We start from the raw sequence: 25,007 nt of genomic DNA, 5'->3' as shown, positions 1-25,007 counted from the left end.
TCAGGAGCAGGAAGCAAAAGGGAAAGGATTGGTACAGACGATTGCTGTTGCAACACTACCAGCAGCAGAAATGGATGCGATGCTCTGGGGCAGTGCTGCATTTAGCAGTGCTCTGTAGCTTGGTTTTATGTGTGTGGTGGTAAGGGAGAGGGGTTTGCCATACCCGAGGGAAAACGTCTTCTCCAGCTGGAAGGAGAGGCTGCTTGTTGCTGGAGCTGGCCTGATCACTGGTAGAACGATCTTGCTAAATTTGGGAATTAACTGGTTTATCAAATGATATTTCTGGTACTTCAGTGTGGATCTATAACCTGTCCTTAATGTTTTCAAGAAATGTTGTGAGCCTACTTGAATTGCACCTCTGTGTCAGTAGTGGGGAAGGCGTTGCTTTTGTTTTCAGAGAGTTCGTTGGCCAGATACTCTGCTGTTTTTATTAAGCAACAATTGTCGTATCTTAAAAATTAAACACTTTGAAAACAGTCTTTGCATGTGCTTTATTTCCTGGTTCTACGTAGATGTAAATTAATACACAGTGCATTTGACTGGAATCGGTATGAATTGGTATTAACGGTAGCAGTATGTCTTTTCAGAGATGTAATTGCAGAAGTTCGTGTCCTTAGCTACCTTCAGATCTTCTCTAACGAGATTAAGTTTCCGTGTTTTCATATCAACTGTCCTAGAAGTATTGTCATAGAAATAATCTTGTGCATACACAGTGCAAAAGGAATGTTTATGGTGATTATTGCTGACAAGAGTCTCTAATTTTAGGGCACTGCTTCAGACCTGCACATTTCAGACACGTAAATCGTGCTGCATTTTCCTGGGTTCCCATCGAATCTCAAACAAAACATTGCCTGGTTGAATTGGAATCTAAATGACAAGCTCGAAAAGAACAAAGGAGAGACGCCCAGGAATATTACTGATTTCAGAGAGAGCATTTTGCCCTCTGGGTCAGTGCTGAGCAAATGCCACAGCTTTGGTGGTGGGTGGGAGGAAGCACTTCAAAACGGTAGTGCTGGCGAGGAGCAGCATGCCTGGTTTTTATCCAACATTTTCTTTGTTTCATATAGGATTCCTTACCCTGTGCACTTGTGCACTGTTATAACACCGTATGCTTCTCATTACCAAGGGGATTATTTTATGGCAGTGGTCAACTGAGATAGCTGTGAAGGTGGGAATTCATCTGCCAGACGTCTTGTCAAAGCTACCTGCTGCTGGGACCTACTTTCCAGGGCCCGGTGTGTTTTGGCAGTGTATTGTGAGCAGGGGGGGGCCCCCACAGCCGGCATTTAAGCCAGAATGACCAATGTTTGAGCTGATTTCCCTGGCAACCACTCTGCTGGCTAAATGTGAAAACTTTCAGCTCAATGTGAAATGTTAGTGTGCTTTTAAAGTCTCAAGAAATTTTGGGGAATAACGTCCCCTGTGCGGTTCCAGTCTCACAGAAGAAGAACCAGCAACATGCCAAAGGAAAAGGAATTTATTTGCTGATTATTACTATAATCAGCATATAGTTGGATGTGTCTGTGCTAAAAATATACTGGTACAGATTTGCTTCAACAACAGCGAGTTCAATTAATTATCACTAAGATGGAAACATTTTCGGCATTCTTTTCTGAAATGGGGAAGAACGATAGCTCATTGCTTAAAAGCCAAAAGAAAATAATAACTTGCACTTTCCTAAAGAATTAAGAAGAAATAATGTTTGGGATTTTGGGGCTATCTGATGTCTGGAGGGATCTTTAAGTTTGCCTTCAAGAGAAATACGATTAATTTTCTTCCTCCCTCCTTTGCTGCTTGTATAATATGCGCTGCTTAAATTTTGGAGGGGGCGGCGGAGGAGGCAGCGTTGTAATGGCCTAATCCAGCTGATGCATGGCAGTAGGCCATTGAACTTCATCCAGCAACTTCCACTGAGAGGGAATTAGCTTCCAAATTACGTGAGTCCCGTAGAGTTTAATATCTTGTGGCTGAAATGGAGCACATCTTCTGAAAACACACTCTATTTAAAGCCATCAAGTAGTGATGAATTTGCTATACCCTTTGACAAGCTTTTTCAAAGATATAATTTTTACTAGTAAAAAAAAAAAAAACAATTTTTTTTTTTTATGCTTCTACATGCAGATCACAACCCACCAATGTCTTAACCTACTGACCCACAAAAACGTGAGGACTCTTGCCTTCCAGATAGTTTTTCCTCTGGCTTTGTGTTTTTTTTCTCATTTTTTTTTTTCTTCCCAGCATGTGAATATGGTCACCAGAATTGATGACAGAACAACACTTTTGAGCTCTTCTGTTTTTCTTTCTATTTTCTTCTTTTTGTTGTTGTTGTTGTTTTGTTTTGTATGGAAGCAGCACCATCAACCTAGGCATACATACATACAGTTTGCTCTGCTTAGCCAAGGCAAGCTCCATGGCACCTTGTATGGATACCCTTAGTTTGAACAGCGTGCTGATTATCTTGTAGGTGAAGCATTGCTTTTGGACTTCTAAGGTCATAGTAATGGAAAAATACCAAAAAATACAACATAAACTTGCTAACAAGTCCCATAACAACTGCTTTGCTGTGGCTAGAGAAAGGGGAACAGCATGTGAGGTTTGGCCAAGCAGCTAATGATTTGGCTGTTTCCTCTCCCCTAGAACTCCTTAAATGCTTAGGGAGGAAAATTGGGTAGACCGTCTGCTGTCTTGGTCTCTAGAGCCAGGGCTACCTTGAGTAGCTTGCTGTTATATTGAGAAGTTTCTTATATTTGCCTTGAGATATGATTTCTTTGTGGAATTTGAGCACATCGTTTTTTGTTTTCTGTCCGGTTTGAAGTAGAGATATCTAGATGATGACGATGGGGTGGCTCTGGAAGACTACCTTTCCTTTTCCTTAGGTTGATTAAATCAAATTGCAATTGCCCTAATGGTGCTATAACTACTCTTTAACCATAGAGCCAGTCCGCTTGAGGGTTTATGGCTTAGTTTTATTCATTTTAACTTGGCAAGAAACCTTTGATTTCTAAAACCAAATTAACTCCACTGCCACCGAAACTGGTGGGCACATTCCTCTTGCGTTTTCAAATCCTAGCTTTATAATTAAAACTTTGTGAATAGGGAGCCTTTCTGTAAAATAAATGTCAATCTTGCCAGCAATTAAGGCTTCTATAAACCTTGGCATACAATTATGGCACAGATCAGTTAATGTAAGTTGTTTGTGACTGAATCTGAGTCAAAGATGTTAAACACTTGCAAAGATTCCAACTTGCTATTTAAGTCATACATAAATAAGGACTTGATGCTCTTGAATTTTCTTGCCCATCATTTTGCCAGAGAGTAAGCAAACAAACAAGAAAAAGCTTTAAAGTCAGCTATAAAATCTTGATAGTCTGCAGTTACTCGGGAAAAAAATAGCATGTCAAAATCAGCTTGTAGTCAACACCTTTCTTTCTGTAAGCAGCACTAAAAGATTTCTGGTAGTTTTTGCTGTGATGGATCTCAGGATAAATGTTCTTCAGCCCTTTTTGTGTTTTATTTCTGTGGGACCCTCTTTCCTGTATTTGGCTTTATTAGCTCTTAGATGAAAACCTGATTTGGGGATCTTTTTAACTAAGGTAAAGGAGAGTATATATTTACATAAGTGAGTGAGTGGTTCTGCACATATTTTTAACAAGGAACTTGCAGTCTATAGCATCAGCATCTGTGGTAAAATGTTTAATTACATGACACCAAGGTAGTTATTCAAAGTTGCAAGGAACATTGAGAAAGATCCCTACTCCTGCTTTTGCAATGCTGTTGCAATGTTAATGCCAGAGTTAGAAACGGACCTATACGCTGTAATCGAAATGCAGGCAATGGCACTTGTTGACAGCGTACATTCAAAACTTTATTTTCTCATTAAATCTAACATAAAGTAAGCAGAATAATTGGGAATCAGATTTAACCTTTAATGTTACTCTGAAAGTGTATGGATATTGACAATTTTTTGTGTGCTTTGAACATATACTTCTCAGGCAGAGTTGAGGAAGATAATTACAATCTAACTCTCTTTTCCATTACTCACACACTAAGTTAATTGAAATTGTTATAAGTACAACTTCATGAGATGGATCTATTTTCATTTCAATACTGCATTCTCCAAGGACACTATCTAGAGGATCTAAATCAACAGGAACTTGCACACTAAAGAAATAATAATGCCTTCTTCAAACACTTCAGCTGCATACTCTCAATCTTACAAACTGAAAAAGCAGTCATGAAGACCTTGAAGATTTTTGGATTTGGTATATTTAGTAAAATACGTAATGATACAAAAAATGAAGTAAAACAGCAGTGACTACTTTTTTATGCAAAGCTACCATTTAATATTTACAACAATCAGATAATATAGGGAAATAAGCTGAAAAGACTTTTTTGTAACAGTTTTTCTATTGTCAGCGCTGATAAGGTAGAAAACAGATGTGCATCGAATCTAAAAATAGGACCTAATTGTGCAGGTGCACATCAACATTCATATGGGCCTAAATACCTTAACAAATCTGATCTTTTTCTTTGAACCTCCATTAGGACTTCTGTATTTTGATAACAAATAAGAGAACAAACTGAGGGCTGTGCCTTTTGGTCCCATGGAGGAGAAGAAAGATGAAAATAATCCTGCATATGTCTGCAGGGAGCTTGGGCCAGGAATATATTCCACAGTAATGGCAACCCCACTTCACCCTGGCCCCTCAGCATCCAGTTTCATCCCTCCGTAGGATGAACCCATTCCTCCCATCGTAGGCCATCCCTCTTACCACCTCAGGCCAGCTTTGCCTGACCCAAGGACCCTTCATTCCTGCCATCCACCTTCAGCAACCGAGCAAATCCCTGCACTTTTTATCACCTTGAGCAGATCTCCCCAGGCCTTCCATTCCTGGCTTCCACTCTGTGAACTTCTCAAGTCCCCAATTCTCTTTCTCATTCATAAATCCCCCTCTTCTGGAGATCCCCATCTCTCTTGCCCTGTCTCTCCACATCTTAGTTTCTACACCTCCCACAGCTGCTCAACCGTTCTTCCTTTGGTGCACCTTTCTCTTCTTCACATGCCAAAGACCATCTGCAGTCGTACTGACTTCATACTGACCGCCTGGCAAGCTGAGGCCGTCTCCTTTCCTCATTTTTGCTGCTGAAAAACAGACTCCAGAGCTCGTTCTGGCAAGGACGTCAAGAAATCTAACCATAGGCTGTACTTATCATCAGCGTGGTGGGATGGCACCTTGATAGGAAAAGACTTGCCTGGGGAAGGAAGGAGTGCGTGATGATCCTGCCTAGCTGTCGGAGGCAAAATTTGCAGAGGGGGACGTTTCTGGTCTTGATTTTCACAGCTGTGGTAGGGCCTCTCCAGATGGTTGTGCCATTTTACCTGGGAGGAGCTGACAGCCCTTTTGCCTTGTCTTAAGATGGCAGCTACACAGTGACCGAGCTCAGCAGACTGCATTGCTCCACCCTCAACAAGTGTTACAGACAGCCCCGAAATTACCTGCCGCTTGTTAGCCCAGGCCCTTAGGCTTCCTCATCTGAGGTGTTGTGGTGTCCCAATCTGCTCATCCTGGAGATGTGTAGCTCTTGAGCAACCCCAAATCCAGGGGCTGCATTTCAATGGTTTCAGAACTTGCTAATGATTTAACTCTGACTGGATCTAGTATAAAATGTGTCACTAAACCACCTCTGGAAGATGTTTTCAAAGACACAAATACATACCTGCCAGTCACAAGCACTGCAATATTATGATTCAAGCTCCAGAGGTCCTGTGGCTTAAAATTAAAGGAAAGGACAATTTCTGTCAGGTGTTCTTAATCTCTTAGACTCAGAGATTCACTAAGTGTAGTTTTGTTAAAAGTGGCATGGATATGGAAAACTGAAGTATGCCAGATGACCTTGTAACACTTTTTCAGTGGTGTTCTTTTTTGTTCTGTGCAGCGTCCCACCGGAGGTAGTTGAGGCAGAATGAGATAATGCACAAAAGGATATTTCTTCACTAGAAATATGCCTACAGAATAAAATTCACTTTTCATTGCTCTCCATGCACATGTATCCCTGTAAAAGATTAAAAAAACTTTTTTTTTTTTCTTTTTTTTTTTTTTTTTTCTGGTGAGACAGATTCTCTCGGTGGCCCATTATAGTTTGATGTTCTTCAAAATGCATGAGTGCAGCTGCTGTTACAGGATAAGTGGCATTTGGAAATGTCTTTTTTTCTTTCATTTCTAGTTGCTTTCTTCTTTTTGCATTTCATCTGTGATATGTGGCAAACTAGTCTCGTTGTCTTTCCTCTTACTGGAGAAGGATATTTTTTCCAATTTTGTGTTACCTTTTATTTTTCCTACATCTTACGGCAAAAAAAATGTTTTACTATAAAGTGAAGATAAGAGTTAATTAGGTAGAACTGTGTTGTTCTCTCATTCCTTTTTTATTTATTTATTTTTAATTTGCAATATTTAAAATCTGTTTAGGATACACATAACCCAACAAAGAGTTATAACCAGTGCTTTTCAAAGGACATGTGTTGTATAGTTTTCTTCCTTTGTGGATTAAAAAAAAAAAAGAAAAAAGTCCTCAGCGAAGGAAAAACAGACTGAAGATTCATCTTTTATCACTAATGATAAAAGAGACTTTGTTTGGAAATAGAGGGGTTGTAAAAACTGACCTTCATGTTTTGGCTCCTCTCACGAGGCACAGACTGGTATTATTCTCCTCTTGGATGGCAAGAGTCAATATCCTCTAATCTCTGCTGCTCCAATGAAATCTTTGCTTGATTGGTCCCTTTAACAAAATCATACGCAAATAATATATACACATAAAAATAACACTTCTGGACAATTAAAAAATGGGTAAATGAAGAGAAGCCAGGGTATTAAGTAGTGCTGGCTGTTAACAGACCTTTGCGTTTCCAAACTTCTAATAAGGTTATTTCCTGCCATCTGAAGAGGTCCTTCACAGGAGTGAGCAGGGGTGCCGTGATGGTGTGCAAGAAGTCCACACACCCGCTGCAATACTTTCTGTGTTTCCTGGCGAGCTGACCTCCCACCAGCTGAGCCCAGATTTTGGCTTTTCGGATTATAAACTTCACTTGCTCTTCCCTTGCCCTGGTTCAGGGGAAATTGCCCATTTGGCATTTTTATAGTAGCTATTTCTTCTGATCTATTCTGGCATTTTCTGCCATCATAGCTAAGCAATGGTGAATAGCAAAATCTGCTAATGGAACTGGGGCAAAAAAAAGGCAAAGAAGCCACTGGCTGGGGTCATACATGACTATGGGGCTTAGAACAGGGCTTTGCAGCAGCTGGGAGTGGTAAGGGGGGCAGGAAATCACTGGAAAAGTTCAAGCAAGTGTTATGCCATATCTGTAGGCAAATGAAGCTACTGAAAAGGAATATAGCCTCTAGTGGGAATTCCAGATATATCAGACACAAAGCTAACATGGATTTTTTTTTTAACAGAAAAATGCATTTAATACCTTATTGTTACTTTTCAGAAATAACATTGTTAGAAAACACTCTAGTAAATGAGGACTTTCAAGAATGAAATCTGTATTTACTAGGATGACATGCCTGTTGTAGTAATGGCAGACAATAAATCAGGATTTGAGTGTTAGAAGTTAAAGTACTTGTTAAAGTCATGAATGAGAGCCCAGAGTATTCAGTTTAGTTAAAGGAATGCCTATAAAAAAGTTAAAAATTACATTAAAATGCCTAATGAACATTACTAAGAGGACAACACCTTCAAGATTTGTATTTGGACTTGTTGAAATAATAATAAAAATGGTCGATGAATATTCTTACTAACACTATAATGAAGATATATATAAAATGTACTATATAAATAACCACAGGGATGAAATTCCTTGCGACTAGAGACAAATAGATGTATAACAAGGAAAAACATGAGTGCAAAAGGCAGTGATAGGTAATGAAGCTGGTGCTGTTGCTGTGAGTATCAGAGCGTCTAACAGTATCCTGCAGCCAAGGGAGGAGCAGGAGCCCCAGCCCCAACCCACACCAACCTGCCGCAGGGTAAGCAACGGTGTCACAGAAATTAGAAACACCAGGGGCAATACAGCTGTAACCAGAACTCATAAGCCCCTGAATATTTACAAGAAAAGGGGAAGGATGGGAGCACTGGCTGCCTGGGGAGGTGGCAGCACTATGGTTTGAACCAGATGTTGTTGGGGCTGCTGGTGGCAGCCTGAGAGGAGAAGCACATCCTGCTCCCTCCCACGCTCCTCCTTTCCTCTAGCATTTGTTTCCCCATCTTTCCCTGTTAAAAACTCACTGTGGTTATAAGCTCTGGCACAGACTTGCAGTGATTGCCTAAAAATGCTGCAGTAGTCCCTGAAGTGCAGCTCTCAGAGCACGTTGGCTGCACATGGTTAAAAGCACACATCTTCATGGAGGTGCTGGAGCTACCCCTGCACCTGCTCTGTGGGTAGCTGCACCTACCTGTTATCTCCGTGCACCTCACAAATCATTGCACAGGAGAGAAAATCAAATGTTTTTGGAAGGTTTTGATGCTGTGCAGGAGCCCAGATGGATATGGAGACAGAGCACATGCCTATGTTTTCCTAGGAACGTCCTCTTTCTCCAGCTGAAAGTCTCGCTCACATAGTGTCAGAGGATTTGAAAAACTTAGGTAGGATTTCCAAGTGATCTACAGCTTTCTTTGAAAAACCAGCTGTGAAACAGGCAGAGAACTCAGTCCTGTGTGCAGATCAGCCCCATCGCACAGTGACAGCTGGTCGGGAGCATCCCAGGCACGCCAGGTTTATACCCTCGCATAGCAAAGCACAAACACGTCTTTCTGCCTGAAAAGCAGCACAGAGACACGGCAATCGCTGTGACTAGATGGAGGGAGAGGTGGCCATGCCTCTGCTTGTGCTCGTTGGTGCACGACTTAATGTGCCACTCAAGGTTTTATTTAGCCCAGTATTAAACAGCCAGGGAGAACGAGGATGCTCTTCCAATTGTCCTTGTAATAGCTGTGCAGTGATGACAAAAATCTGATGTCAAAGTGAGTCCAAGAAGCTCACAAAACTGTACAATGCAGTGTTAGCAAATGTAAAGTTTTCCTGTTCTGTGATTATCTGGGACAATTTTCCCTCAAGGAAACTTTAAAATAATTGCTGATGATTTAAAACTTGAGACCAAGTAGGTGACCTACTGATGAAAGCAACAGCTCTGGGCGCTCCTGACTCAAACACTGATATTTTTTGCTCTTCACCTCACCTATTACTGTACAACACTGATAATAAGAAAAAAGCAGAGACCTTAGCACTGACTCTTTCATTTCAGTTTTCCAGTTCATTGCAAATGGTGCTGTATTTCTCTTTAATCCCTGGCATTTCTAGAAACTTAATGCATTTTAATACAGCATTTCTCTAACTCAAAGCAGTTCTGCTTCAAAAAGTAATTATTTTTGGTCTGAATGAAAATAAAATGCTGGTATGCATGGAATTAGGTGTTGCCTAAACAGGACAGCTTGAAAGACATTCCTTTATAAAGCTGTTGCTTGTTTCTTTTTTTTTTTTGCCCTCTCCTAGAGAGTATGTGATTTTCATTACAAGTGGCACATGTTGTAATAAGTCATATCTGCTCTACAAGTATCTATGCTAACCATAAGCATGACCCAAGGCGCATTAGTCAGCCAGAAAGAGCTTGTCAAATAGAGCCTGTCTGCAGGGGGACAGAAGATGCTGATTGGAATTCAGTGAGTGTCAGGGGTGGTCCGTGCTGCCACTGCCACTGCTCCTCTGCAGGCACGTTAATTAAACAAGATGCAAAGAAAATAAGTCTGTCATGTTCTTGTGGTCGGAATCCAGGCAGAGGTAATAGCTGATGACTTAACTGGTTTCCAAAAAGCCAAAATTTCCAAAAGACATTCATCTTAAAGGAAAATTTAACTTTATCATTTGTCCTTGTGTTCAGTTCTCCCTCTGATACTTTAGACCTAGCAATGGATCAGAAGCAGTTCTCTATATCAGTATATCAGTCTCTCACAAATAACTGCTGAGATTTAGCTCAGGGAAAAAAAGCCTTCCGATCCCCTGGGATTTAAACCAAAATAATGTAGTCTGATTCGAGCCGCGGATTTAATTACAATGTCTTTAACAGTTAGTTGAAGGCATGCACATTTTTCATAGCTAAAATCACTCAGATTTTGATCTACCTGACTAGAGACAAATTATTGTAATTGAAGCTGATGATGACACACTTGGTGATCAACAGTCATAACGTTTCCCCGTTAATGTTACGAGCATCCATCACAATCAATTTGTTGATTGCTAGCCTGTAAGGATTCACAGGATATTGCTGTATCTGGCCCAAACCGTATCTAATTCTAATTTATCCATTTTATTGTAAATTCTTACTTGACCCATAAATCTAGTACCAATCACAGTGCAAAGAGAAACTCCATATTCTGTAATTAAAAAATAATTGGATTTTCATTTTTATTTCTCCTTTAAAACTGTAACTTCTCCTTACTATAATGTATGCTAAAACTTTGATGGGGTATTCTTTTTCTACAAAGCACACCTTCCCCAAAATAATGAAGAATTTGCCTGTAGCATCAGGATCCCAAAGGAGGGCTTGGATAATTCTGTTCTTGATATAAAATAGTGAAGACTTGCAAGAAATATGAACTCATGTATAAATTCTGTCTGGTAATTGGAAGCCAAAATATACCCTAAATAATACTAGCTGGGTTAGAAGATTGCAAAGTTATCAATGACTCGGGTACGTCTACAAATTGATTCACTATTTTAGTAACGAAGCCTGCAATTTACTTTGGGGGAGGAGGGATAAATAGTCTTTGTGTAGGAGATTAAAATTATAGTAAGTAGCACTTTGGATCTTCTATTTTAATCATCTACAAAACAGTGAAAAAAGTGCCCTGTATTGTATCGTGTCATCATCTCTATAGCACTTAAAAGCCACATTCTCACAGCTATTTTTAACAGCATGAAGTGGAGAAAAATAGACTCGGCTTTGAGGAAGATGCATGAGTAAGGTGGAAAGCTGTACCAGAGAGACCTGAAATTTGTATTTCAGTTTCCTAATCTTGGCCATAAGGATGGAGAGGGGGGTTTGCCTTTCCTTTTAGTACATTGCTAACGAGAATTCAGCTGCTGAGCATCCCGGTTGCCCCTCAGGCTGCAGGAGGTGCGACCCATCTCCCCAGCGGTGCTCCCTGCGAGGGTTGGAGTGGGAAGGAAAAAAGCATAGTCTGCCCCCTGGGACATGGGGGGATGTGCCAAAAGGCTCTGCCAGGACTCGGGGACCCTCCTGGCCTTCATCTGAGCACTATGAGGATGGCGTTGGCATTGCCCCATGGGGACAGGCACCTCGTTCCATGCTGGGGAGCGATGCAGGAGCTTTCCTTGGGTGGCGAGGCAGGGTATGCTGCCAGGTGAAAAAAAGGCAGAGTATTTTTAAATAACCTCCCTTCACCAGCATGCCCGTTGTCCATAGGTCTTGCCGAAGCGAGCTTTAAATAGCATCAGACAGCTTATGCAGACTAATGAAATCAGTCTGTGTTGATGTTGGCGCTTGAGCTGCTGCATTTCCAAAGGCTGCCTCGCGTTCTCCGTCGGCTCAAGCAGGGATAACACAGCCACGACCCCAGGCGCTGCCTTGAAAATATGGTGACAGACAGTAAACTGACAGGAGAAATAGGTCAGAATGAACACCCACATATCCCTCATTTAGGAAAATGAGTTAACACCTTGTGTGAGTGTAGAGCACAGCTAAGAGGGGCTCTGTGCTGTCTGTCCTGAGGCTCCCAAACCATGGAAGGAGACGGAAAGCTGGTCTTGGTGGGCTCCAGCATGGTCACCGGTGAAAGAGCAGCCCCTCCTCGGGGTGTTCAGGACACTCAAGTCAGTGACTGTGCTTCTGGATTATTACAAAGGTTATGGGTGGTGTTTTGCTGCAGGATTTGGATGGAAAAGGGGAGATAAACAGATCCTGTGGGACAGCCTGCATTTGGGAATGAGTCCCCCTTCTGCAAACCTGAGAAATGAGATCATCTCTGGCCAGGAACCCGGTCAGCCATATCTAAGTGGCCTACAGCAAATTCCAGACCTTGGGAATGCATGTTCGAGTACGTGGATATGTCATTTTTAAGCCAGTCTGTCTGGGTCACGGTGACCATCTGCAATTTTCTGGCTGCCTTCATGCCAGCGGTGGTACACGTAGCCTGACCTCCACGCTCAGCTGAGCAGCCTGGGTGAGATGCCCACCACAAGGCAGGCTATAACCTCCTGCTCTTGCTTTGCCTTAGCTAAGCCTGTGGTCGTGAATCTAAAATAAGCCCTCTGAAACCAGCCTTCCGTTGATCTCCAGTGAAGTGCATCTCTTCTGGTTAGAGTCAAAGGCTACAAGTCATCCTGTAAACCAAAAACAAATTGAAGGGGGACGTCATATTTCAAGGTAACAGGGGGAAGGGAAGGCTGAAGAGGCTAACGGGATATTTGTTACTGATTCAGTGAAGATCTTCTTCCACTGAGAAGACCGGGGAAACAAACTTATTCCTTCTAACGTTGGTACTTGGTATTATGTGCATGCAGCAGTAGAAGGATTGTAGAGCAATCAGTTTAGAAATCACTTTTTTAACAGTTTAATCACTTATTACAAACAACTGAAGACTGTTGTAAGAGATAAACTACGCTTTGTGTGACAGAAATACGTACTCCTTCCATCCCTTCATATTCCCTTTGTGCTTGCTTATCCTCTCCTCCTAAGAGCTTGTCCTACTACAACAGCTTTAAAACAGATCCCTCTGTATTTGACCAGGCTGCTTTGGTGGCTTTGAGTCCTGAGAGTCCTGAAAGCCATCTGTCACTGACAGGTTTCAAGTTTACCAGATCTGTCTAAAATTTATTTTCAGAGCTGAGCACAGCACCCTGAAGTTGCAGAAAGCTTGCAGAGCACATGGAGATGCTGCTCCCTCACCTTTCTGATGCAGGGCAGATGTTTCACCCTGCTCTCCGAGCGCCCGCAAAACCTGAGTGTGCTGCACTCCGTGTGCTCCCCTGAGCAGCTGCTCGTGGTGCGCGTTCGTACAAATATCTGGCTGCCTCTGGGCATACCCGAGAACAAAATGGTCACTTTGGTTCCTGTAATCTGGTCCCTACAGTGAATTTGCTCCCCAAAGAGTCACAGGTGGTTAGGACACATGGGGCTCTTAATGACACGAAGTGACTCAAAACTGACTTCCCAAGTTGTCATATCCTCCCCTGGACTGGTGCCAAGACTGTCTGAATGTTGGTTGTGCAAGTACTTTTCAGACAAACCGATGGGCCTTTATTTCTGAGACTACAAACATGTTTCTACAGAACAAAGGAGTTGCTTTAGGAAAGTTTGTACAGAATGCAAATGTTTAATAAGCCTTATAGCAAGTGCCTTGTGCTAAAACAAATTGAAAACCTGTCCACTGGATCTGTCCAAGAAATCTTAAAATTACGTTTGGATTCAGTTCTGGAACATGCAACAAGGTGAAATAATTTAACTTGATTTGACCCACTGGCCTGAAAAATCAAAAAGTTGACTCATATTGATACACTTGCATGGACAGACAATCAATGTTTTGATTGGCAGTCTTGTATTGCCTTGCCTCCTTTCCTTTTATTGCTTTTAATTTCTTTTTCCTCTACCAAAACTCTATCAGCATCCTTTTGTTAAAACATGTATTGAACAGATGACCAGGAAGACGTGTCGTGGCACTTGAATGAAGTCATCTAGGCTTGGGCCCTCTAGTCTGGCTGCTTCTAAAACCCAATTTAAATCTCTTTGTATTAGTAGTAGTAGAGCTTAGCCAAACCTGTACCTCATAACACCACCATTTCAAGTATTTTATTATTAACAGCAATAGTAAATAGATTTTTACTGGTGCTGTTGCACCTTGTAATATGGGGATTTTTTTTTTTTCAAATTCATGAAAAATAAGTTCGGAGTTTCCCAGCAAGTTTGAATTTGCTCCCAGAAAATAAATGCCAACCTATAAGTAATCAGAACATTTATACTGTAGGTCCTTGATAAGGTTACAACAGAAATTTAGCATGTTAAGAGTCTTTTGAGCTTTTGAGTACAGAAGAATTTCTTTAATGCTTTATAGAAAGAAAATCATTGCTTTCTTATTCCTCAGACTGTTAGTTGGTTTTTCTTTGTTTGTGTGTGTGTATTTTTTTAAATCACCTCCTCTAGATTATTTTATTTCATTTCATGTTGGACAAAATATGTGAAATGTTATCAAGAAAATATTTGTTAGTGATGTCATTACATCAAGATTCTCCTGCTTTCTCTGGTTTTAATTAATGCTTTTACTTTCTAAATTTTAGCTTCTTACGGAGTCATTGCCAAAATCTTGAAAAAATGTCTTTTAGCAGAAGGACCCACTTGCCTGGGCCCTCTGATGACCCCTCAAAGGCTTCAGAAACATCTTTAAAAGTCTTATTACTTTCCTGCGTTTTTCCATGTAGGAAATGGATTAGGATTAGTAACTGTTATGTAGCTCTAGAAAAGCAACAGATGAAAAATCCTTCTTCAATAGACAAGCAAGCAAAGAAGAAAAGAATAACAGCTTCCAGGGATGGATAAAGCCCAGCAAAGACTTTTCTGTGTGAGCAGGAATGCTCTCAACTCAGATGCTACAAAGGAGCCTCTGGTTTGAGCTGTTAGGGTAATGGATCAGACAGTCCAACCAAGGAGGAAGAAAGGAAGCAGCGGGACACGACAAAGAGCAGATTTAGGCAAGAACAGAATTGTGAAGATGCCTCATTGAAATGTAGTAACTTAAAAAGGGATCGCCTAGAGAAAAAAAATCACAGAGGTAGTCAGGTAGCATCACGGCAAAAGGCTCCGTAATTCTCTGCATTTCTCATGTGCTGGAAGTAAGAGCAAGTATGGCTTATTCCATGGTAGAGGCAGCAGATCATGTTTTCTATAGCCCTGTTTTTATCACTCTGCGATGACTCTGGCTATGGCAGGGCCCTGAGGGCACTCATGTCCCTGCCCACCTGCCCTGGACCTTGCCCCCATCCATGGCCCAGGACCCCATTTCAGCCCAACCTGGGACCGTCAGCCTCCATCCCAGAAATGCTCTAGGGTGCTGGTATCCAGCCCTGTCTGAGGAAGAAAATGAGAACTCCTGGTTTCCTAAATGAACTGCCCTACCACCCTAGCCCTCAACAGGGCCAGGATGTGGTCCATGGAGCAGCTCTACAGCAGCAGCTGACCCCAGGGCCAGCAGGACAAAGGACACCAATCCCCAGTCCCCACTGACCCCCACTGCAAAGGCTGATCCTCTCCTGGCCCCAGGAGGACAGAGCAAACCGTCTCCTGGGGCTGAGGCAGGACCTGCGTGAGCACAAAGTATCTCCAGAGCTTCTCTCAGAACTAACCCCAACACTGCTCGGGTTAGCCAAACCTTGTCCTTCCTGCTAAGAGCAAGATGCAATACCTGAGAAATGCTCTGTAAGATTTTCTGAAAGCCTGAAGTAAGTGAAAAAAAATCTTAAAAATGAAAGCTGGGAGAAGTTTGTGTATGCACAGGTCCATACTGCAGTGTCATTCACACAGTGATGGTTGAAGATGGAACTCTGAATGAAGATGAGGTGGGAGATCAGGGAAGCGGGAGTGACAATGTGTATGGCATTTCTACATGTGGGTGCTTGGACACACTCACTGCGATCCCATTAAGTGAGGTCAAACACATACAGATCTCCAAAGTCTGGAACCACTGTCTGATCAAAATGGATGAATTTATGAGGAGGATTCCCAGTCATGTACTGTACAATGTAGCAGGCGATCGGTTTAGCTTAAAAAATCATCATTTTCATCTTGTCTCCATAATACATCCTCTTTTTTTTTTTTTCCTAAGATGTTCTCTTTCATGAAACAAGCACACTTTCTAGCATTTACTGAATATGTTTCTCGTGGGTAATCTCCAGTCCATAATATTATCGCTGGCACCCTCAAAGATGATCCAGTTTATATTAGTTATCTTCTTGGTATGGCATGCTAGAGGAGTTTCGTAATCTGTCCTGTAATATACCCAAAAGGGGTATGTTGCTATTGCTGATTGAAATGCTCCCTAAATGCCAGAAATGCACTCATCAGCATTTCAAGTGATGTATTTATCTGAAGTAGTTTCCTTCTGATAATTTCATTTGATGAATAGAAAACGCAGCTTTCAAATCACTGTAAATCAAGCCCAGAATTTTTGGAGAATATTTATAAAAGCACAATTGGGTCAGACCTACTAGTTTTGGTTGCTAGCGAATGTTTTATTTTCTTGTGATGTTGCCACCTTAGAGCAGCCCATTCAAATGCAACATCAACCTGTTACAGTTCACTACTCAGCAGAAGGTACAGCTGTGCTGCTCGTGTGAAGGATATGGCCGTGTAATTCAGCTGGCTTCAGCACGCAGGGACTGACATCGAGATTAAACGAAGGCACAGCTCTCTCAAAAGCTTTTACCTCTAAATTGTCAGCAAGGCAGTTCTGATTTTTTTTTGCCATTTTTTTTTGCCACCGGGAGCCAATTATTTGAATAAAGCTCAGTCTCTCTTTCTGTGTTCTCAATGCTTTGCTTTCTCCCCTCTCACTGCTTCTGCTCTGCTACATCTTAAAAAACAGCTTCCAGCATTCCCCACAGACATTATTATCCTAAAAGGAGGGAAAGTATACACTTTATCTTATATATTTGATATGTGCAGATAAATCTGTTAACTTATTTGAAGTTTCCAGCAAAAAGAAAATGCTTAGAATGGCTAATTGAGCAATTGAAGACAGTAATCTTACAATATTAAGCAAGAAATCTGAATTTACAGACTAGCTTTCTGTAAACAAAATTACTGAGATATGCAGGTTGATTTTATTAACTTCCAAAACCCCCAAGGCAGATGAAAACAAAACGTAAGTGTCATAAATTATTCTATGAATATTTTCATTTAAAATGACATAATAATCCAAGCAGGACCCACCAACTACTGATAACCTAAACCATACTTAGAAAATTTTACAGTGCTCTTGCTAGTTGCTTTGTCAAAATACATTTCAGTTTGCCAGGGAAGACAGCCACTGCACTTCACACGTACACTGCTGCATCTTCATATGCTGGAAACCAAAAGAGAAGGTTTCCTAAACTTTCCTTGAATAGAAAGAACATCAACAGCAGTTTTGCAGAGAAATCAGAGGAGCCCACTTAACTGCACCTTTTGATTATGAATTCTCTCTCCACCCTAGCCCTATGCTAAAATTATTCCATTTGTTTTCCCCACCAGCTCGACCAGGGGCCAGGCTGGACTCTCAGCAGCGCCTGCTTCCCCCTGTCTTTCCAGCCCATCTCCACATCCACTCAACGCAGCATGATCTAAACGGACATTTTGCACAACCCTTTCCAAAAATTGAACCTTTTCCTGCTGGAGAGCCTGGAAAGGACTGGGCGATCCCATGGGTGTCATTAATGACTTTAGTTAGTGGAGGGAGCCAGCACCGTGGCTCTACTACCACGTGCTGCCCGGGCACATCATCACCTCCCACCCCACCTCCCCTCGTGGACCAGAGCAGCCCTGGTGACTGCCACAAAACAGAGATGCCACCAAGGCATGTTCACTTAGAGAAGCACCTGGTTGTTCGCTAGGAACATTTGTGCACCCGAAAAAGCATTTTTCACCACTGCAACCCCTTCCTGTGGGTCTGCCTTCTTGCTATGCAAATCCACCGGTGGTTTCTTCGTGAGCCTGGAAATAATTTGTGGCGTTATTTTTGGCAATGTCCTATCGTGTTATTATGCCAAGATTAAATAGGATAACAGATGCAGTAATTAAAAATGAAAAAGTGACAGTTATTTTTGGCTCAAATAGTGACTATTAACTGACATGGTAGATGGGTTTTTGAAGCCAAAAATATATGCAATAGCAGAATAGCTATTATTTCCCTGCTGTTTATGAAAGGCATATGAATCACGACCTACACCCAGCCAGTTGCATACCTTTATTTCAGATGCTATTTAAATTACATTTAATTTAAATGAAGAGAAACGAACTAAGGAAATATCAGATTTTTTTTTTCAGGCTTTGTCTTACATCAAAAATCAGACAACTGTGTATCCTGATTTCCAGAAGAACATAGGAGACTAATTAATAAACCAAAATGAACAGAAGGCGTACCCCAGGCTGACCTGGAAAAAGACCATGTTGAAAGATTCTGCAAATTTAAAGCAAAATGAAATCTGTTCAAATACACCATTTTCTTATTTTATTTCAGAAATGTGCACACATTTTGAAGTGTTATTTACTGTTCAAAAATATTGCGTCAGAGAAACAAGCTGTGAAGAAGAGGTGAATATCAAACAATAAACACAGAAAGCAAGAAATAATGATGCATAGCAGTCTTTATATTAAAATAATAATAATAATACATTTTAAGGGTGATGTCTAACTACTACTTAGCCCTGTGACTCAATTCTTATATAGCAGATCAGGATCTGATTACAGTCCTTCACAGGTAAGATGCTCCCAGCCTGTAGCTCTGCTTGGGGTTGTTGCAGCCCAGGTGCAGGACCCGGCACTTGGCCTTGTTGAACTTCATGCAGTTGACCTTGGAGATACGGTTTTCAGAGATGAGCACACTCTCAGTGCTCAAAAAATAGTAAGAAAATCTGTTTTTTCTTTGAATGTATGGAGCTGCTTTTTCTGTTGTATAAACTAGCATAATCTGGAAGACTTCCAGATATTTTGGTAGATCCCATGCTTGCCAGTTGGGTATCCTACAATATGTTTTATCAGTGCTTACTTAGATACCTACTTACCTAGGATAACAACCACAGTACATATGTGTGCATATATATATATAGATACATATAAGTACAAACATGTATCTTTACATACATATATTTAATTATTTTACAACTCTAAAAGGAATCACAGATGTTAAAAACTATTAAGAATGTTCCTTAACCTGCTGGCTCATGCTCTGGCTCTGCCTTGGGCCATCCCTGCCATCCCTTTCCTGGACAACACGGACGTGGTTGCTGGATAATTCCCTCCAGGAAAAGCACCAGGTCTGACTCCCTCTACCTTCCTCTGTTCTCCAGTGCTATCTGTGCAGAATTTGTGACCTCAAGTACCCTGCATATGTCTCACAGCACCCCCAGAGCACACAACATGCATTGATACCGCTGGGATGTAACAGCACAAGCACGGCAGGCAGCAGCACAGCCCTCATGTCTTTTCAGAGCCTTTGAACTGAAAAAGAACACACACACAAGAATAATGACATTTTAGGTCTACAGGTGCATAACACTGAGTCCAGCAGAGATTCAAGTCTTGGGGTCCTGTGGAACCGACGTGGCCCCAGAAGGACCTGTCCCCATGCAAATGAATTGAGACAATCACCTGGCTTCAGAGCCAGTAACCAGACCTACTTTCATTTAGCAATACAGATGTGTCCTCACAGCTTCTGAAGCTTGAATGGGGTGAGATGAAGCCCACCTCATGCCTGTAAATGTCATTGACAATCCCCTCTCTTCCCAGCCCCAGACTTTTGACAGCCAGGTTGAATGCACCCAGAAGGACCTGCATTCTGAGACTGATTTGGTACTCACATTACCTCCCATAATATTAGCTTACCTAAACTCAAATTGAGCTTGTCAGGATCAGTCCCAGTGTTGCTAAAGTCCAAGTCTGGCTGCTAGCTGATAAAACAGGTAAGTGGTGACTGATAACTTCAACTCTGACCTTATTTCTCCCTCGGAAGGATGCATAACCTTTAATATACAGTGTTCCTGCACCCAGAGTTTTTAACCATCTGGTAGGGCATAATCAACTTAAACTTTTATCAGTTTCCTTAAACTTCTGATGAAAAAACTTCAGAATTTATAGCTGCAATGTCAGAGGAAATTTGTTGTTCCCATAAGATCGGCACTGAGAATGTGTTTGTTTTGCTTGTTAATTATGTGGGAGAAGCCCATCTCTTCTCATCCGCCCATCATTTCCAGAGCCTTGTATCAACATACATCAGTAGCAGCTTCACCAGATTTGTTCTCACTTAAAATGAGAGCAAGAAAATTCAGCTCTGTTTCTTACATACTCCTAAATATAGCCCTAGAATGAAAAAATATTGAAAAAAAACCCAAAACCCACCTGCTAAAGGCATATACTGGGACTAGACTTCAGGGACTTTGCTCAGCTCTAAGGACTTGGGCAAAGGCTATATATCTTTCAGCTCATTTGCACAGACTGAGCATAAAGGAATCCACACTGCAAGCCCTGGATAACTTATCAGATTTAAAAAAGGTAATCATGATATTAATTTATACCCTCTGTCTATAATGCTAGGAAACGTGTTTTGGCAAACATAATTTATAGCTAGAATTATTCTCCCTTGGGTAGCTGTAAATGGCTCCTCCTCATTCAAGTATGTCTTGCCTGCATGCACAGAAAAGCACAGGCTATCTTCCAGCTTTAATCAATATTATGATCAGCACTGAATCAAATTAAAGCGTATTTGCTTGGCATTTCAGATGATGAAGTAATGCTCATCCCCAGCTCCAGCAAGACACCGGGGAGTTGCAGAATGGAGCTGGGACCACTGGGCCTCATGCTGTGCACCAGCAGCTCCCCTCTGCTGGGAGCACTTTATCGTGCACTTGCGCATGGTGGATGATGCATATTTTGGCTGGCAGAGGAACGGGTGACATGGGTGAAAGCCTTACTAGCATGGATGTGCAGAAACATGTCCAGTACAAGAGAAACACCTCAGTAAAAGACAGAAAACCCAGTACCAGTGACATGGACATGCTGGAAAGAGTCCAACGTAGGGCCGCAAAGGTGATGAAGGGACTGAGGTATCTTTCTGATGAGAAAAGGCTGAGAGAGTTGGTGCTTTTTAGTCTGGAAAAGACAAGGCTAAGGGGACATCTCATCAATGTATGTAAATACTTGAACGGAGGATGGGATGAAGTCAGAGCCAGCCTCATTTCAGTGGTGCCCAGTGCCAGGACAAGAGGTGGTGGGCACAACGTGGAACACAGGAGGCTCCATCTGAACACCAGGAGCACTTCTGTGCTGTGCAGGTGACCGAGTATGGCACAGGCTGCCCAGAGAGGCTGTGGGGTCTCCTCCTTGGAAATCTTCAGGACATGGTCCTGGGCAGCCTGCTCTGGGTGTCCCTGCTTGGGCAGGGGTTGGAGCAGCTGGCCTCCAGAGCGCCCTGCCCGCCTCACCTTGCTGTGATTCTGCGATTCTGTTACTCCATGCAAGCTGCAGTGCTACAAATTTCTCCTTGGGGAGAGACACGGGAAGGTGACAGAAATTTATTGCAGTTCATTTGCAGCCTCTGCTGGGGGAGGTCTGATGCTGATCAAGCCTGTGGCTCCCCTGGCTGTCCTCTGCTCTGCAGCTCCTCTTGGTTGGGCTGCTGCATCTGCTTCCACAGCGGCTGCTTCTCCAGCCAGCTCTTTGGAGAGGTTGCTTGACACCAATTTAAATATTTATTGGACATTTGGTCTAATGCCCATTGCTTGGGAAGCATCTTATATTATGTGTATAAAAGCAACGGGCAAGGTGTTACAAGAAGCTGGCCTACAAATGAACATCTCTGAGTGCTCATTGCTGGGACCACGCATCCTCAGCCATGCTTCAGACCTTTCCCTCAGAGTGACATTTCTGCAGTGTTTTTTTTTTAGTTTTATTGGGCTATATTCTTCAGAACCTGCAGGAATCAGAGCAGCTCTGCTAGAGAAGCCTTGGAAAGCAGATAGTAAATGAGAATTTATTCTCAATAGTTCCTTGAAAGGTTTATATCTGGACTGAACACTTGCGCCACAAGAACAAATATTCACTACCTACACTAATTGGAGAAGCCCCGTTATAAGCTGACAAAGTTTGCATAGAAACTGATCCTTCACAGTGCTGCATGAACACCCACATAAATTGTGTGCTCTACGAAATGAGGGGAGTGTGCACATTTGTTACCACTAGTCACACGCACGGCGCTCTGCGATATTATCCAGAGAAGTTGGGATGATCCTTTGTGTCAGAGCGTCCAGCTAAAAATGCAGATCACGCACCGTGGGCTTTACTTATGGTTTTCATCCCTGCTTCCTTGTGAATAGCAGGATTGGATGGACAAAATGTTAAAAAGGAGTATCAGAAACCTCTGGAAGGCTTGGAAGAGCAGCCAGTGCCTTTCATTTGGGAATCCTCTTATGTCTAGGTTTCGGCATTTAAAGGTTATTTTTTAAAAAGTGTCTGAAGTCCAATTTTCAGGTCAAAATGGCTTAAGCAGGTTATTATACAGCTATACTAGTAGCATACACTAAAAAAGTACCAAACAATATGCAGCAAAATGGGGAGGAGAAGCATTTCAGTGTAGTACAGTGATGGACGGTCTGGCACCTGACATTTCTATCCCAACTGCCTGTCCCACGCTCTGCAGCTCACCTTCAACACCGACCTTAGAAAGGAAAAAATGCGACCCTGAGAATTTAAATGAAACAGCCAGAGCTTGTTTTTCTACTGTTTTGTATGTCTTGTGATGAGTTATGGCTCTAGAAAGAGGGCAGAGTTGCTCTGAAATGTGACCTGCCTGGAGAAGATGCAGTTCTCACCAATTTTGTTTTCCCAGTGCAGGACGTAAATCACTACACAATCTGCAAGGCAAACTCTGCAAGCAGACACGTCCTCTTTCCCCTTCTGTTTTAGACCCACTTCACAGCCAGTTTCGACCAAGAAGATCAGAGGAGAGGGTGGCTGTCACGGGGAGGTGAACCACACTGGTGTGCCCCGTGCCATCCCCAGTTCCTGATGGGCATGCAGCGCTTGGTACCCAATTCAACTGTTTGTTCCCCTCAGCAATGACAAGTTTTTTTTCTGAAGATGTCTGTATCTCTGAACTTCGCCTACATAGATTTTTCTATAATTACAGATTTGTAATTGCATGCTTAATGATGACACCGTTTGCCTGATGTATTTTTACATAATAGCACTTAAGCTTTACATATTTACTAATCAAAAAGAGATCCTTCCTGCAAATGAAGAATTACAAATATGTATTCTTCCCTTAATTATGCCATAAATAATCTGGATCATTTTCCAAGAAAGCATATTAGTGCTCTGGTAAGGCACTTAGCCTGGGTGACTGCAATGGTCTGCATCTTATGATTACCATGTCAGTGTAAGAAACCCAAAACGTTAAGTTTTCATTACTATTCTCTCTGAAGTAACTGCAGTGCACTTAAAATAGATGTACAATTCATGAAAATGAATCATTAAAGGGGATTGAGTTGAATTGTGCCTGGCAGATGTTGTCACAAACATTGCTGAAATACTTAAACACTTCTTCCAGCAAGCGGTGATAGGACACTTGGCAGCATAATTATCCCATTGCCACTGAAGTCATGCTTTTCATGCTAATGCACGAAGGGCCTCGTAAGCAACCTTGTGTAGCTCTACAGCACAGTTACGATGATGATGATGCTCCTTCATCATCTATTTGATAGCTCTTGGACAAGGCTACAGTGTCCTCCTTTTGTTGTCCCACACCTTGGCCCTAGAAGTGTTGCCCTTCCCTTGCTCAGGCAGTTGAGCTGGTGCACGGGGCTCATCTGCCTCTCAGATCTAGCAGGTTTTTGGTGGGGTTCATCTCTAGCCATGCAAATGTCAGTGCAGAGGAGAAGGAGGAAGGACATGGCTGGTGCAAGGAGTGGGAGCCTGGACAACAGCAGTCAAGCACTGGGTTGGTTTAGGCTGGCCAACTCCCTCTCAACCCCCAGAGTGTTTTGGGAACTCTTGCATTGCTACCATCTCCAATGACTGATTTGCAATGTCTCCTTGGGTGCAGGAATTTTTGGTAAGGGGACCTAACTGCAAGCAGGTCTCCAAGGTCTCTGAGAAGATTAAACCTAATCCCGTGGGAATTTAGTTTGGAGTTTAAATACAGTAAGTCCACACTAGGCTGTTCTCCTTCACGTGGTAGAAGCTCAGTTATCTTCCTGTGATTCAGTGAGCGCAGACTGATGGATAGTTCCATTCACATGATGCAGAAAATCTTTTTTCACTTTTCCATTAATGTTTCCCCAGATAAGACTAGTTGAGGTAGGAGTGAATCTTTCCAGGCAGGAGAACGTCGTGTAGTGAGGCTCATTTTAACTGTAAGAAGAAAAGGACATTGCCTGTTCCTTCGGGAATTGAACAAAGCATGCAGTCTCCCAGTTTATCTAGGATGTGAATAAGATCCATGCTAACTGTTGATGCCTTCAAAGCACACAACATCTAAACAAGATTTCGATGGATGACTTTTTTCCACGTGTATATGAAAAGACTAAGTCTTCTCAGAGTATTTTGTCAGATATTTCACCCTAAGTAATGATCTTAATTTTCTTTCTGTATTGTTGAAATTACACAAAAGAAGTGCCTGCCTGAAGGAGGTGTGTTGATCAAGTCTTGAGGCTCCAGCCTCATGTGTGGAGGCTTCATGACCTGCAGCCTGGTCTGCCTGATGTTTGGGCTGTTGGCTGCTTGCAGGTCAGCTTTCAGCACCTGGTGGTCACTGGCAAGCTGGTCAGTTATCCACAGAAACAGTAAGTTGTTGGCTTACAAGAAATATTTTTCCTTACTATCATGCATGATGATCTTTTCTGGTCGAATCTCTTATCCACTGTGTTCATGTAACTTCAAAGATGTGGCCATTCTTTTTACAAGATCGTTCATTCCTAGTGCCTCTGGGTTAGCAAACTTTCTAATGACGAGAAACTGTTCCTCCTTCAACGTTTTCCATTTCAGAATATTCAGAATCTGGATGATCTATTTTACAGCATTTTGCACTATTAATTTTGTTCTTTTTATTGCTGGTGCCCAAACGGTAACAGCTGGAGCAATAAGGAAAATCTGGAGCCACTGCCTCTCTCCAGCACCTCGTCTCTAAGCAGTGCTATCAGCACTTCACAAATCCTCTTCCTTCTGATGGAAAGTATGTTCTGCTCCCTGAGTTAT

At 42.1% G+C, this 25,007-nt stretch overlaps 1 protein-coding gene across 2 annotated transcripts in view; it reads left to right on the top strand.

Moving 5' to 3' along the window:
* ALG10 (ALG10 alpha-1,2-glucosyltransferase) overlaps positions 1 to 25,007 on the top strand; it is a 35,031-nt gene that overhangs the window by 9,137 nt on the left and 887 nt on the right. Inside the window, exon 3 of one of the 2 annotated variants that reach the window (XM_048068490.2) lies at positions 17,295 to 18,244. The exons of the other annotated variant lie outside the window; for it this stretch is intronic. Coding sequence (XP_047924447.1) covers positions 17,295 to 17,387 — 93 coding nt within the window. The 3' untranslated portion in view covers positions 17,388 to 18,244. Of the gene's footprint in view, positions 1 to 17,294; positions 18,245 to 25,007 lie in introns of those variants that run through there. 2 annotated transcript variants of the gene reach the window in all.

The sequence above is a fragment of the Anser cygnoides genome, chromosome 1 (assembly GCF_040182565.1).
Source record: "Anser cygnoides isolate HZ-2024a breed goose chromosome 1, Taihu_goose_T2T_genome, whole genome shotgun sequence".
In the NCBI taxonomy this organism is placed as follows: domain Eukaryota; kingdom Metazoa; phylum Chordata; class Aves; order Anseriformes; family Anatidae; genus Anser; species Anser cygnoides.
Note: the sequence above shows the minus strand (reverse complement) of the source record. Positions and strands in the feature narration are given on the sequence as shown.